This window comes from Lissotriton vulgaris, chromosome 3_2 (assembly GCF_964263255.1).
Source record: "Lissotriton vulgaris chromosome 3_2, aLisVul1.2, whole genome shotgun sequence".
Classification (NCBI taxonomy): domain Eukaryota; kingdom Metazoa; phylum Chordata; class Amphibia; order Caudata; family Salamandridae; genus Lissotriton; species Lissotriton vulgaris.
The window spans coordinates 186,727,415-186,740,171 of record NC_141690.1 but is presented as its reverse complement, the minus strand read 5'-3'; the positions used below and the strand labels follow the sequence as shown (position 1 = coordinate 186,740,171).

The 12,757-nt window shown below is 43.4% G+C and overlaps 1 protein-coding gene across 3 annotated transcripts in view; it reads left to right on the top strand.

Moving 5' to 3' along the window:
* The window catches only part of FAM193A (family with sequence similarity 193 member A), a 577,965-nt gene that overhangs the window by 300,783 nt on the left and 264,425 nt on the right, over window positions 1–12,757 (top strand). For all 3 annotated transcript variants that reach the window (XM_086964186.1, XM_086964185.1, XM_086964184.1), the window contains exons 10-11: window positions 5,191–5,303; window positions 6,878–7,120. In XM_086964186.1, coding sequence (XP_086820312.1) covers window positions 5,191–5,303; window positions 6,878–7,120 — 356 coding nt within the window. The remainder of the gene's footprint in view (window positions 1–5,190; window positions 5,304–6,877; window positions 7,121–12,757) is intronic.

The following is a 12,757-nucleotide window of genomic DNA, read 5'->3' as shown; positions in this document are numbered from 1 at the left end:
TGCAAGGAATTATGTGAGTCTGCCACCAAAACAACTCAGTACTGGGCGTGAAGCTAATATGCACAAAGCAGCTGCATTTCTAAGTGTCAACCTGACTAACTGGGGTGTTACCTCTAAACTGGGGAAGATAAGTGACGATTCCAAGCCAGAGGTAGGCAGGACAAAATCTGCTAAGGGCCCTGATGTAAGACCAGGGTTAAGCTCCAACAGCAGTGTGGTTGGCGGTGCTAGCTGAGCTGAGGGTTGAGCTAGCATGTTGTGGCCATGGACGGGAAGGCTTAGCGACTATAGATCAGGGGATGCTCCGAGGGCCTCAACGAGTGTAAGCAGAAACCCCTAAAGTAAATAATGGCAACCGATCCTGGGCTTCTTAGGGGTCGGAGTTTTTGGAGACAGAAGGATTGAGAAAATATGCATGCTTGATGCTGGCAGCCCTGTTAGGCTTATGAGGGCAAATCCTAGTTCAGAGTAAGTTGTTGGAATGGTTAAGGAGGGTATCCCAGGCCGTTGAAATCGGTTGCTTACAAAGGTGTTGGACTTCTTCATAGTGCATCCCCCTGATCTCTTCTATTTCCACATCGCCGTGTGCCAAGCAGCCACTGGAGGGGCCTGTTCAGCCCTCCACTGTAAGGTGAAGGCTTTCTTAGCTAGCAGAAGTGTCATGCCGGCAAAGAGCGTTCTCACCTTATGACACTTCCTACGCTTAAAGTTGCAAAGGGGACAGGCCTCGTTTGTTTTAAGGTCCGTGAGCTCAGTGATGACTTGTAACACGGTATAGACAGAGCGCCAATAGCAGGATAGAGCTGGGCAGGACCACAACATATGCTGCAAATCAGCAGAAACCGCACTGCAGCAAGGGCAGCAGAGGAGTGCAGTAGGGTTGAAGCTATTAAGTTGCTGAGGTGTCAGGTAGGCCCGGTGTAAAATAGAGAACTGGATGCTATTAAACCTGGCATTTCTAGAACCTCGCTGAGGAAATTCCAGTGCTTGATCCTACTCAGTGTCATGCAGTGCCTAACCTATATCGTTCTCCCATTTGCCCTGCAGGACGTCCGGTGGAAACACAGAATGTTCCCATATGACATTATAGATCCATGTTATCAGGTGCCGTCCTGTCCCTTAAGTCTGGATGATGGGGTGTTTTGAGGTTCTTGGTCATGGGTGGACCAAAGGACATGGCATGTTTTCATCAGAGAAACTGTCCCTGTGGGATAGCGTGCTCAGAGATAAGTTGGTCTAAGGTAAGGAGTTGGCCATCTGCAAAGAGATAACTGACTGTGGTCCGGGATGTAAATTAGTGGCTCGGTATGATCCAGGAAATCAGATAAGTACCCTTCAGGGGGAGTGCTTGGGCATACTGTGGGATGTGACGTGAGGTAAGAGAGACTAGCCAGGTATTTATAGGTAACCATGACTTGCAATGACCATGTGGGCTGGGGTGTGATTCAGGGCAGCGGTACTCTTCGGCGCTTGGATTGCATTGAGGGACTGGATCCATTGCATGTCTCCCTGATGTTTCGCCCAGCCAGCCCTCGCAAAACCTACTCCATGGGGCTTATATGCTCCCCAGATGAATACTTGAGACGTCACGTCGGCCGTCAACCAGCACGTATCTCCCTACCTATTTATAACAGTGTCAAGTACCAAGAAGGGGATACCCAGCCGAATCCAGACAAATGCTTTGCGGGCAAATGCAGATTAGGTGGTGACAAAAAGGGACTCCATCAATTGTTTTTGAAGGTGCTGCAGTTGCACAGCCGTGGTGTGAGTTTCTTGAAGGAATATGATGAGTACTTTTTCCGCTTGAAGTAGGTGTAGACACAGTAGCGCTATCTCGCAGTGTGCATTCAGTGCACGTTCAGGGTAAGAAAGCTGGTCTTTGCAGAAGGTGCCATAGTGCCTGAGTTCTAGTGTGCTTAAGTGGAGCCCTTGTGAGCAAACCTCCATGCTGTCACGGTGATGTAGCTGCCGCCATCTGCGATTAGAGGTAAGTACGTCTATCTGGCCGAATCTTGTGTTGTGAACTGTGTGAACATAGGAATAAATGGAATCTGCAACATGTTCGGCCTACTGCAAACTGTGGCATGCCCAAACTGACTAGAGCTTCAAATGATGTTGTAAGGGGGTCAGTGAATAAAGAATAGCGGTGTGGGATGCAGCCCTGGATGTTGAAATCTAATCTGAACAGAGCTCAGCTGCGGTATGGTGGGGCGGGACCCTCCCACTCCTCACTTCAGTGTGTTAAGTGTCAATGCTACCATGGGCAGCAGGCAGCCTCTGCTGTGTTAGACAACAGTCAAAGTTCAGAGTCAAATTCTGCTCTGCCCTGCAGTTATTCACTGGTGATCCGGAGTATATTAAGCTATCTGCAGAGTCTTCAGTGGCGGGATCTGGGAATCTTGTTGAGAGCTCTCTACAATTGTAGAGTCCTCCTCTGGCAGTAAGATGTATGGGGCCGTCTTCCGTTCGGAGGCACCGGCATTGTCTCCCAGAGATGCTGCTTCTCAGAGGACCCGCTGACGGCCTTCAGTAATTTGTTCCAGCCCAAAGAAGAGATTCCGTGGAGGTCCCCTAACCATTAGGCCAAATCCCAGTATCATTGCTTAAAGAGAAATGTCCCCAAATCAGCTCGGATACTGTTTACGATTGGTACTGCCATCTATGCTTTATGTACTATATATTTTTTAACTATCTAGTATTAAAGTACTTCTTGTTTTCATAACCTTAGTTAGTGACTGGACACCAGTTTTTTATTTGATATTTATTAAGTGCTGAGTCTCGGACCCCATACCACCTCTCTGAGTAAGCCTTGGACTGCTCAATGTCACTACCCTAAGTGCCTAGAGCCAAAGCATTGTAACTGGTGATTAGCTTTCAGTTTAACAGTAAAGTTAAGGCCCTGTATACAGTGGAAAATTTTGTTGGTTTCTACAGTCTGATCCCAGTAACCCTGGACTGCCTAGGTACTCCTAATAAGTTTCCCCATCTATTTACTGCAGGGCAGTTAATCTGTGCATACTGAAGAATTGTAAGGCATTCCCCCAAAATATAAGAGCGCATGGAGACTGATGTCCTTCCAGTTTATAGAGCAGGAAAGGGGCACAAACTCCAGATTCTTAAGGTGTGTCTACAGATAAAGATTGTAAGAGACCGGAGGATGTAGGAAGGAAAAAGGAGAGCTGCTGCGACTACTACTGAATGGCATGTAGCCAACTCAGTCGTGTAACTTGATACATTCTTTTGCATTCTATGAGATGACTTGAAGGACTTGATTAGGCAGCTGTCCAAAACATTTCTAAACAAGGCATCATTAATAGCTGAATTGAAGGTTATATCAAACCCATTTTTATAGTTGGCACTAAACTCTGCAGACACATCGAGCAAAGCGCACCCAACAGGAGCAGTTTTGAGGAGACTGGCATGGCTCGCCATCTTATGTTTCAAACCAAAGGTGCTATCCAACATAATGGATATTCCTTTCACAGTCATTTATGCATCCCAGAAGGAAATCACTCAAACAAACCAGCCCAGGCAATGGGAGCATTGATTATTTGAGTGGCATTTTAAAAGAGAAGGTTCCACAGACAGGAGAGGCGAAGGGAAACCGCCTTATACAGCTCATTTTCAGAGACTGTGTGCATTGGTTGCAAATGTTTCAGCCACTGGCAATTGCTCTGACCATATTCAAGCCCGTCCTACTTTCTCTGTTATGCCACTACTAACCCATATGAAAATCTGTATTGGTCCTTCTCGAATAAGAACAGTCTAACCCAAACTGCCAGCTCACGTCCTCTTTGAACAGTAATACAAGTAACCCCGGACCTGATATGGCTCCTAGTTAAGGCCTCATCCTGAGTAACAACTTGGGTTCTGTTGTTTGTGAAGGAGCTTCGAACTGCAGGGTCTGGGAGTACCATACACAAGTGGGACATAGCACTCAGGAGATGTGTGGAATGCAAAGTTTCATCCACATGCAACTACTCTGGCCGCACTCCAGTCAATTTAACAAGACCATCTCCACTTGTCCATTCAGTCAAAGTTTACTTGTGAAGCCTGATTTGTTATATAGGATGTTGTCAGCCCGTCCTACCTTGTTATTGCTTAGCTTAACATCTCGACCCCCTGAATTCCTGCACTGTTGCCACTTGAATCTTCCAAAAAGCTGCATGACAATCTTTAAAGCTCCAAAGCACACTTTGACAATGCCTTTATGCTCACTGTTAGATAAAGATTCTGCATTGAGTGCCTCAAGAAGCACTTCATATTATCTACTCGTCTAAATCGGAATTTTCTTCTATTGAAATACATTTTACTGCTTTTATATATAATATTTATTTATTTTTTCACTATTCTAGGAAATCCTTAAACGTTTTTCTTTAAGGAGTTTGCTATAAGTAATTGAGTATAGTGCAGAAGGTGGAGCTGCCTGCGTTTATTTTAGATGGTCAATTTCTTACTGGCTATAATTTTGGCCTGGAGGGTTAGTTGAACTGTACGCTTTATGTACTGATGAGCCGTATAGTTTCCATTATAAGAATGTCTTCTAATGTATCAACATTTGGGTTTTGAATGCAAGTGTGATGTTCTTTCTGAAAGAAACCTTAATGCACACCACTGAAACAATCATTCTATGTCAAAATACAGTTTTAAATAGGGACCGTATTCCAATAGGTTTGTGGTTAGCTTATAAATATTGTGGTCAGTAAGTAAACATAGCATACCTCTAACTTTCAAAAATTAAAACATGGCATTGAATGTTTACTTTGAACATCTTCATCACCACCATTCATATTAATTTCTAAAAACGGATTTTCAGAAATTAGTTATATGATTCTGCAAGCTACAGATGTGTAGGTCTTGACCTTCCTAAATATAGATATTTGGGTGAAATGAGATTGAATTCCACATCCACAGTTGCACAGTCCAGTGTGCATAGTCTTTCAAGCAAGAGTGATTAATGGTGCATTTGTCTTGGGCTGTTCTTATTCCAAAACCTAGTGAATTTGTGTCCCCCATTTATGAATATTTGCCCATCATTGGACAAGGATTTGCATTGAGTTGGAAAAGGCTACTGCTAATGACTTGGGTTACAAAGTCCCAGCTAGCAGCGTCTTCGTTTGCTTTCTCTGTACATTGAAGCTGAAGTTGTAGTCCAACAAATGTGCAAAATTATGTTTTATACTTTTTTAGTTAAATAACAAGAAAGCACTATCTGGGGAGAACAACTTCACAGACACAATGAGGCACATGTTGTCAACTCGCCTGAGCATGCCCGACTGTCCCAACTGTAACTATAGGAGAAGGTGAGCTTTTGTTATTCATGGTTATTAAATAGTCAAACATACAGTGATGAATTGTACTGAAACAAAAATTCGAAGATAGAACTAAAGCAAGATTAAAGTGTTATTTTTTTTAATAATTTGGGTTAGCTCAACTTTCTCGGCGTAATTGTCTAAGCATGTATATATATATATATATCTGAAAGCAGCAGCGGGCCCTCAGACGCCGCACCTTAGTCCCAGTTCAACAATAATTATAGAGTTTCGTGCAAACAACCTCTGCGTCAGCTGCTGAGTGGCGCCACAGAGCTTCAGATCAATAGAATGTTTGTGGGTTTGGTTGGGGTGCACATAGTAAAGAAAGTCCAAAGAGAATGATATTTGTATGCAAAAAGTTTCTTCTTTATTTGAATTTTCTTATCATAAAACAGCTTCTCATTTATCAAATAAATCAGCCAACCCGTTTCTCTCCCTCAAGGGGAGCTTCCTCAGGACATATAAATTCATAAATTTCTCTTAAAGATGATGATCAGTAGAGTATATTGAAGTGTAGCGTTCAGTATGTCCTAGGCCTGGGATGAAAATAACGTCGGTCAGCCATGGTCTTAGCTTTGTTGTACAGTTGGGCATCAAACCATGCAGAGGTGTACATCAGAATATGGTGTTCCCTTATTATAGTTCCTTCGTCAACAAGTATCGACGGCGTGGAGTAATCAAAAAGGCCAGTCTTTGACGAAATGACGGCTAGTGTTTTCTCCTTAGTCGGTATGTTTTCTTGGCCCGGTCCCGTATATAAGGACAGAGTTTCCAATTCCAAAGCAGCCGGAGCGGCGAGTAGCGTGTAGGTCCCGTGCGTGACCTACACGCTACTCGCCGCTCCGGCTGCTTTGGAATTGGAAACTCGGTCCTTATATACGGGACCGGGCCAAGAAAACATACCGACTCTAAGGAGAAAACACTAGCAGTCATTTCGTCGAGGATCTTTCTAAATAAAGACTGGCCTTTTTGATTACTCCACGCCGTCGATACTTTGTAGACGAAGGAACTATAAGGGTACACCATAATCTGCTGTACACCTCTGCATGGTTTGATGCCCAACTGTACAACAAAGCTAAGACCACGGCTGACCATCGTTATTTTCATCCCAGGCCTAGGACATACTGAACGCTATACTTCAGTATACTCTACTTATCATCATCTTTAAAGAAATTTATAAATTTATATGCCCTGAGGAAGCGCTCCTTGAGGGAGAGAAACGCGTTGGCTGATTTATTTGATAAATGAGAAGCTGTTTATGATAAGAAAATTCAAATAAAGAAGAAACTTTTTGCATACAAATATCATCCTCTTTGGACTTTCTTTACTACGTGCACCCCCAACCAAACCCACAAACATGTATATATATATCTATCTGAACTATCTGCTGGTAATTCTTTCTTGCACATGGCGCGTAATTTTCATGTTTCATTTTCATAGTCTTATTTGAGATTACTACTCCTCTGCCTAGCATTGGAACATAGCTGCATTTATTGAACGTTCTGATGTGGCCATAAAGTGCAAATTTGCTGTAACTGGATATTTCTTCGATTCTCGAGCAGGTGTACGTGTGATGACTGCAGCCTTTCGCATATCCTCACTTGTGGCATCATGGACTCTCCCATCACAGATGACATCCACATTAGCCAGTTACCACTGCAAGTAGAATCTGCACCGGACTATCTTTCTGAAATACGCCCACCTAGTATGTCTTCAGCGAGTTCAGGTTCAGGGTCCAGCTCTCCCATTACCATTCAGCAGCATCCCAGACTCATCCTTGCAGACAGTGGCTCTGCACCTACATTGTGAGTATATTTTGTCTTTGACAAGTTTGTACACATTTTTACACTTCTTCACAATTACTTTCAAGCTGTAAATTTCACACACTTTAGTTGTATTCTGTTGTTTTTATGCCCTATGCTTGCCATACCGGACATTTGTGCATACGGTTGTCTTTGATACCCCTAACCTTTGACAGATCCACATTGTGGTTGACCAAGAATTGTACCAAAGCTCAGGTATAGTGAACTTATAATGCACAAAGGCCTGCTTTCTGCGTGCACATTGGAATCAGCTTGTCATATTTTAGATGACCTGTAAGGACTCTTCAGAAACATGCACATTTTTCAGATATTTTAATATTGAGTTAATCTACACCAGGGATACTCTAAGTACAACCCGGGGGCAGCATGCAGCCCTCCTGACCTTTAATTGCTCCCCCCTAGTGACCAGCAGCTCTGGGCTGCTGTTCACTGGACAGATCAGGAACATTGAGAAAGCTGTGAAACAGGCATAAATAAAGGTTTTCTTGTTTCACATTTTGTAATTCAGCCGCCAGGTGAGTATCTCTTTCCCTCTCATGTTTTACATTAGAAGTTATGGCTTTGATTTTAATTGTTGGTGCATGCACATAGAGCGTTAGTGGTAGACAGAAGACACAAGGCGCGGTTTGTTGTCCACACCATGTATCTGCTTCAAGTCCCCCTACGCCCACCTTTCATTACCCCAGCTCTCGCCCTGCAGCATAGGTGCAGCCCTCGAGCATGACACAGATATTACTTTGCGAGTACCCATGTTCTACAATGTAGCTTATAGAAAAGTTTGCGGTTTGTTTTTCAACTGCTTTGTTCCCTTTCTGCCGGATTAGTTTAATGTTGTAGTCTGGGGGCTCGCCCAATTCAGATTTTCCTGTTATACATTTTCTAGAGCCTTTATCTCTTGCTCTGACTTCTAAGCTAAAATGTATTCTAGTCATAGCGGTTTGTTGTTTTTCTTAGGTGCCCTTTGTGATTTGGGAGGAATATTATCAAGTTCTCCCATTTATATTCATTGTTTCTTCGTTGTGAGTAGTAGGCCATAAAGTGACTCTGTGGGTGAAGGTATCAAAATAGAGTATGTGTCTCCGGTCCCGTTATTCTAAGAACTAATTGAAAACTAATGTTGAGCATTGTATTGTGTTTTGGCCATGTGTGGGACTACAGTTTTGCTAAGGTCTTCATAATTACTAGGGCAAGCTCGCATTTAAGGCTTAATTTCTTGTTCCCAAAATAATCTATGTAGCAGTATTCTATGCATTTCCCCTGTCCCCTAATTGAGGCTGTTTGCAGTTATCTATAAAGGAAAAGCAGTTTGCTTGCCTTTATTCTATTAAACTGTCCTCATTATTATTTATTTTCTTTTTTGTGTATTCCTCTGCTTAAGTTGTATATGGCAGCCTATCCATCAAAAATTGAATACCTAGGATTAGTAAAACACAGAATTTGTGTGATTGCGATTTTTATTTTCAGTATTTACTTTGAGCACGGATTGCTTAATTTTACATTAGCTTGTGATTGATTTCTAAGAGTGTCTAGAAGGTTGATCACTGTGTCTCGTTTACTTTTCTTTCAAAAGAACACAATCTTGTAGAATAAAAAAAATTGAACGTACATCAGGAAATTTTCTGTAAATTTTTTTGTTAAGAATTTCTAACAACAATGAGATTGTTATAAATGTTGATCAAAGAGTTAAGGGCAGAAGGGAATCTTCAAATCAGTGACATATAACTGGCCGTACAGAATTATATCTCCGGTCCATTGGAAGTCTATTGAACGATATCGGAGGCTTTAGCCTTCGCTCACGAACTTATCCAGTGCAGTTGGTCTCATTACACAAGAATAACAGACTATGCTATTTTACCGAACATAAAACTCTACTGTTCAAACAGTTCTGCGTATGTTCCATCTTAGAATATCAAACTTGGTTTTATTTTCTGGTGTGTTTGTTAGATTAGTGCTTAAAAGTAGTCGAATTAGGGTAGGATGGCTACAGGTGTATAATAATGTTTGAGTTGTATCCATTATTTATGCTTTTGGTATACCTTACGGCAGCCATCTCATTAGTCATCATTGTGGTTACCATTCATATGATGTGCAGTAGATTAGTATTTTGATTTTAAACAAATATTTAAAATGTAACCCTCATGTTCTAATGTTATTGAAAAAAAATGTTAATGAAGAAATTTCGCAAACTATCCTTGTAATGTCTTATGGGATTATTCATTACCTGAAACACATCTCGCTCAAAGGTTACTTAGTAGATTGTGGAATGGTTTTCTGACTCTTTTTGGCATTGATGAAGTCCTTGACACAAGGGATCTGAAAAACAAACCCCTGTGTTTCTAAAAAATAATCTTGATAACGTATCATTGTGAACAAGGCACCTCGCTTTGAAATGGAGAACATTGTCACTGTGCAACTTATTTTGTATTTTGGACCTGGCCACACATTGAATCCATGATGTGTATCTGCTTTCTGTTAAGAAAGCCTAACGAGTCAACATTTTTTTTTTTTAGCGTAGGAGTGTTCTCAAAATATTGGGCTTTATTGTATTTAATTGAGCTGTGCTACATCATCACACAAATATTTAATTGAAAGGAGTTAATCTAATACAAAAATTAAGTCCAATTGGTTTGTTTGGTGCATGGAACATGATTAAGGATTGATGGTCCACTGGAGACATATATACTTTTTGTTTAATGTTATTCGTGCAGGCAATTGTACACTGACAGAAAAAGCACTATGTTCGAGGCATGTGAGCTGTAGATCACTCGCTTTGCATAGCCTGCCATCTAGTATTGTATCTGGATGCTTGCACTTTGCTTTTCTTCGAAGAAGCCTTTTCTAGTCGTGAGGTAGGTGACTCCTCCTTTCAGTGATAGTACGCATGGGCATCAACTCCATTGTTGGATTGTTCTTTCCCCGCCATTGGGTTCGGGTGTGAATTTCTGCGCTCTGGTTTGGCACCTTTTCTCGAGTTCCCTTCTAATCGCAATCCACTACCCTCAACGGTGTTGTTTCTCGATCGCTTTTCCCATTCGCCGCATATTGTTTCAACTCAAAGAACTTCGATCGGAAAACTTGTGAAGGGCTGTTGGGCATACCTGCGCTGGGCTCGCTAGCATTCGATGGAACAGACTCCATTCAAGCTCTGTCTCAGGTGTCGTGCTAAGTTTCCGCGCACAGACTTGCACAAAGTGTGCAACCTCTGCTTATCCACGGAACACAACGAAAAAGACTGTGACGCTTGCCAATCGTTTCAATCGAAGAAGACGCTCCCTGGCCGTCTGGCTCAACGTCACGAAATGCAACATCAGGGCAGCCCCGCACTAGACATCGAAGGAGAAGATTCCGATAGAGAAGAACTACACGCTCAAGGAGCCGAAGAAGCAGAACATACACGTGTACGGGGCAGACTCCGACATGGAAGAAGAGGAGCAAGTTACACCGGGTCAGCTTATCGGGAGTACAGAACCTCCTTGCCCCATCAACACAAGATCAAAAAGGCTCTGGTCCTTCCTCTGCCTTCGGGCCAAGTATGATTCAGAAAAGGGGGTGGTGATGGACAGAGTGTCTGAATTAAGCAGACCACTCCTACCCAGTCCAAAGATCAGGGCTTGATCCATCACCGGTTTTTAGCTCACTGCAGCGTCCCAGCTCAGAACCTGGCTACATGAAAATTAGTCTGTCCCTGGCCCAGTGCATCATGGGAACAGGGCAGACCAAACTACCAAGCCAATTCTTTAACTGGGAAGGAAACAAGCTTCCGGGGACCGGTTTCTGGCATTTCAGCCGTCTTCGGCCCGGCTTGCTTGAATCCTGATGGTGCAGTGAGCAAGGGACTCATGTCTGAGCATACCCTTCCACGCTTGTGGTGGACAAAACGATTCAGAAAAGGGGGTGGTGATGGACAGAGTGTCTGAATTAAGCAGACCACTCCTACCCAGTCCAAAGAGCAGGGCTTGATCCATCACCGTTTTTTAGCTCACTGCACCAGCCCCAGCTCAGAACCTGGCTACATGCAAATTAGTCTGTCCCTGGCCCAGTGCATCATGGGAACAGGGCAGACCAAACTACCAAGCCAATTCTTTAACTGGGAAGGAAACAAGCTTCCGGGCCAAGTACGGCACCCAAGACAAAGTTTTGGGCGCCCCACCCTCTGGCCCGGTGCCGAAACACAAGGAAAAGCCTTCCAGTTCGGGCTCGAGTTGGCCCCTTGTCGGTACCGGACCGAAGCATGTCTTGGTAACCATTCCACCATTACAGAAGAGTAAATCTTTTAAGCCAAAGGGTTTGGAGCTGAAACTTTCGACGCCGAAAACGGCAACCAAAGACAAAAGGACTCCACCAAAAGAGCCTCAGTCCGACGTTCCCCCTTCGGATCCAGAACAGAAAGAACTGGTTATACATTCAAACACTGGACATATCCATGCCAAACTTTCTGAGAAAAGGAAAATGGGTTTGCAGGAGGATTACCACATTCCTCTGAAGAGAAAAAATGTGGGCACGAACCCTTCTCCACCTTACATTCCACCTTCTTCGCCCACCGATCCAAATTTACTCATCCCACCCATAAATACACCATCACCTGACCCATGAGATGAAGGGGATGAGGATACGCCACAGGATGCTGACTTGTGTGAAGATTATGACACTGACCCAAACACGGATAAATGACCCTGATTTGTATCCGTCCAAACCCTCCCCACCCGACGACAACATAGGATACATTGAGCTACTTACAGGCCTGCTCATTACCATGAGGTGGAGCTGCTTAAGGAGGCTTTAGAAGAGGATTTATTTTTCGAAACCCTAAGTTCCTCTCAAAAAGCTACTCCTACACTGCCAATGCTTAAAGGGATGCTTAAGCATGCAGATGAGATCTTTAAAGATCCTGTGAGGGCGAGAATTATTACTCCCAGGGTGGAGAAAAAATATAAACCTGCACCTACTGACCCCACCTACATCGAGGGTCAGCTGCCTTTAGACTCTCTTGTGGCTTCCAACATTCACAAGAGAGCGAACTCAGACTGCCGGTGAGGCCCCTCCTCCTGATAAGGAGTCAAAATTAATTGATGCCTCGGGCAAAAGGGTAGCGTCGCAAGCAGCCAACCATTGGCACATTGCTAATGCTCAAGCTTTGTTAGTTCGCTATGGTAGGGCTCATTATGGTGAGTTAGAGAAGCTAATGCAATTTCTGCCTGACCATAAATCAAAGGCTAATGACCTTATTCAGGAGGCTAAATTAATCACAAATACCTCCATCAGGTGCGCCTTAGACGCAGCAGACACAGTAGACCGCGCAGTAAACACTAGCGTACTGCTATGCAGGCATGCTTGGTTGAGAATTTCAGGATTCAAACCTGAGGTGCAAGCCTCTATTCTCAACCAACCATTGACGAGGAATACCTCTTTGGCTCCAGCAGTTGACACTCTGCTGGAAAAAATGAAAAAAGACACTGAGGTCACCAAGTCCATGGAGGCTTTGCATACCTTCAAATAGGGGATCCTTTTGTAGCTCCTTTTACAGGGGTGGCTCCTCCTCCTCTTACAAGGGCAACAACCAATTGCACTCATTAACAGGCTATTTTAGAGGTGGGTTTAGAGGAAACAGTGGTAAGGGAA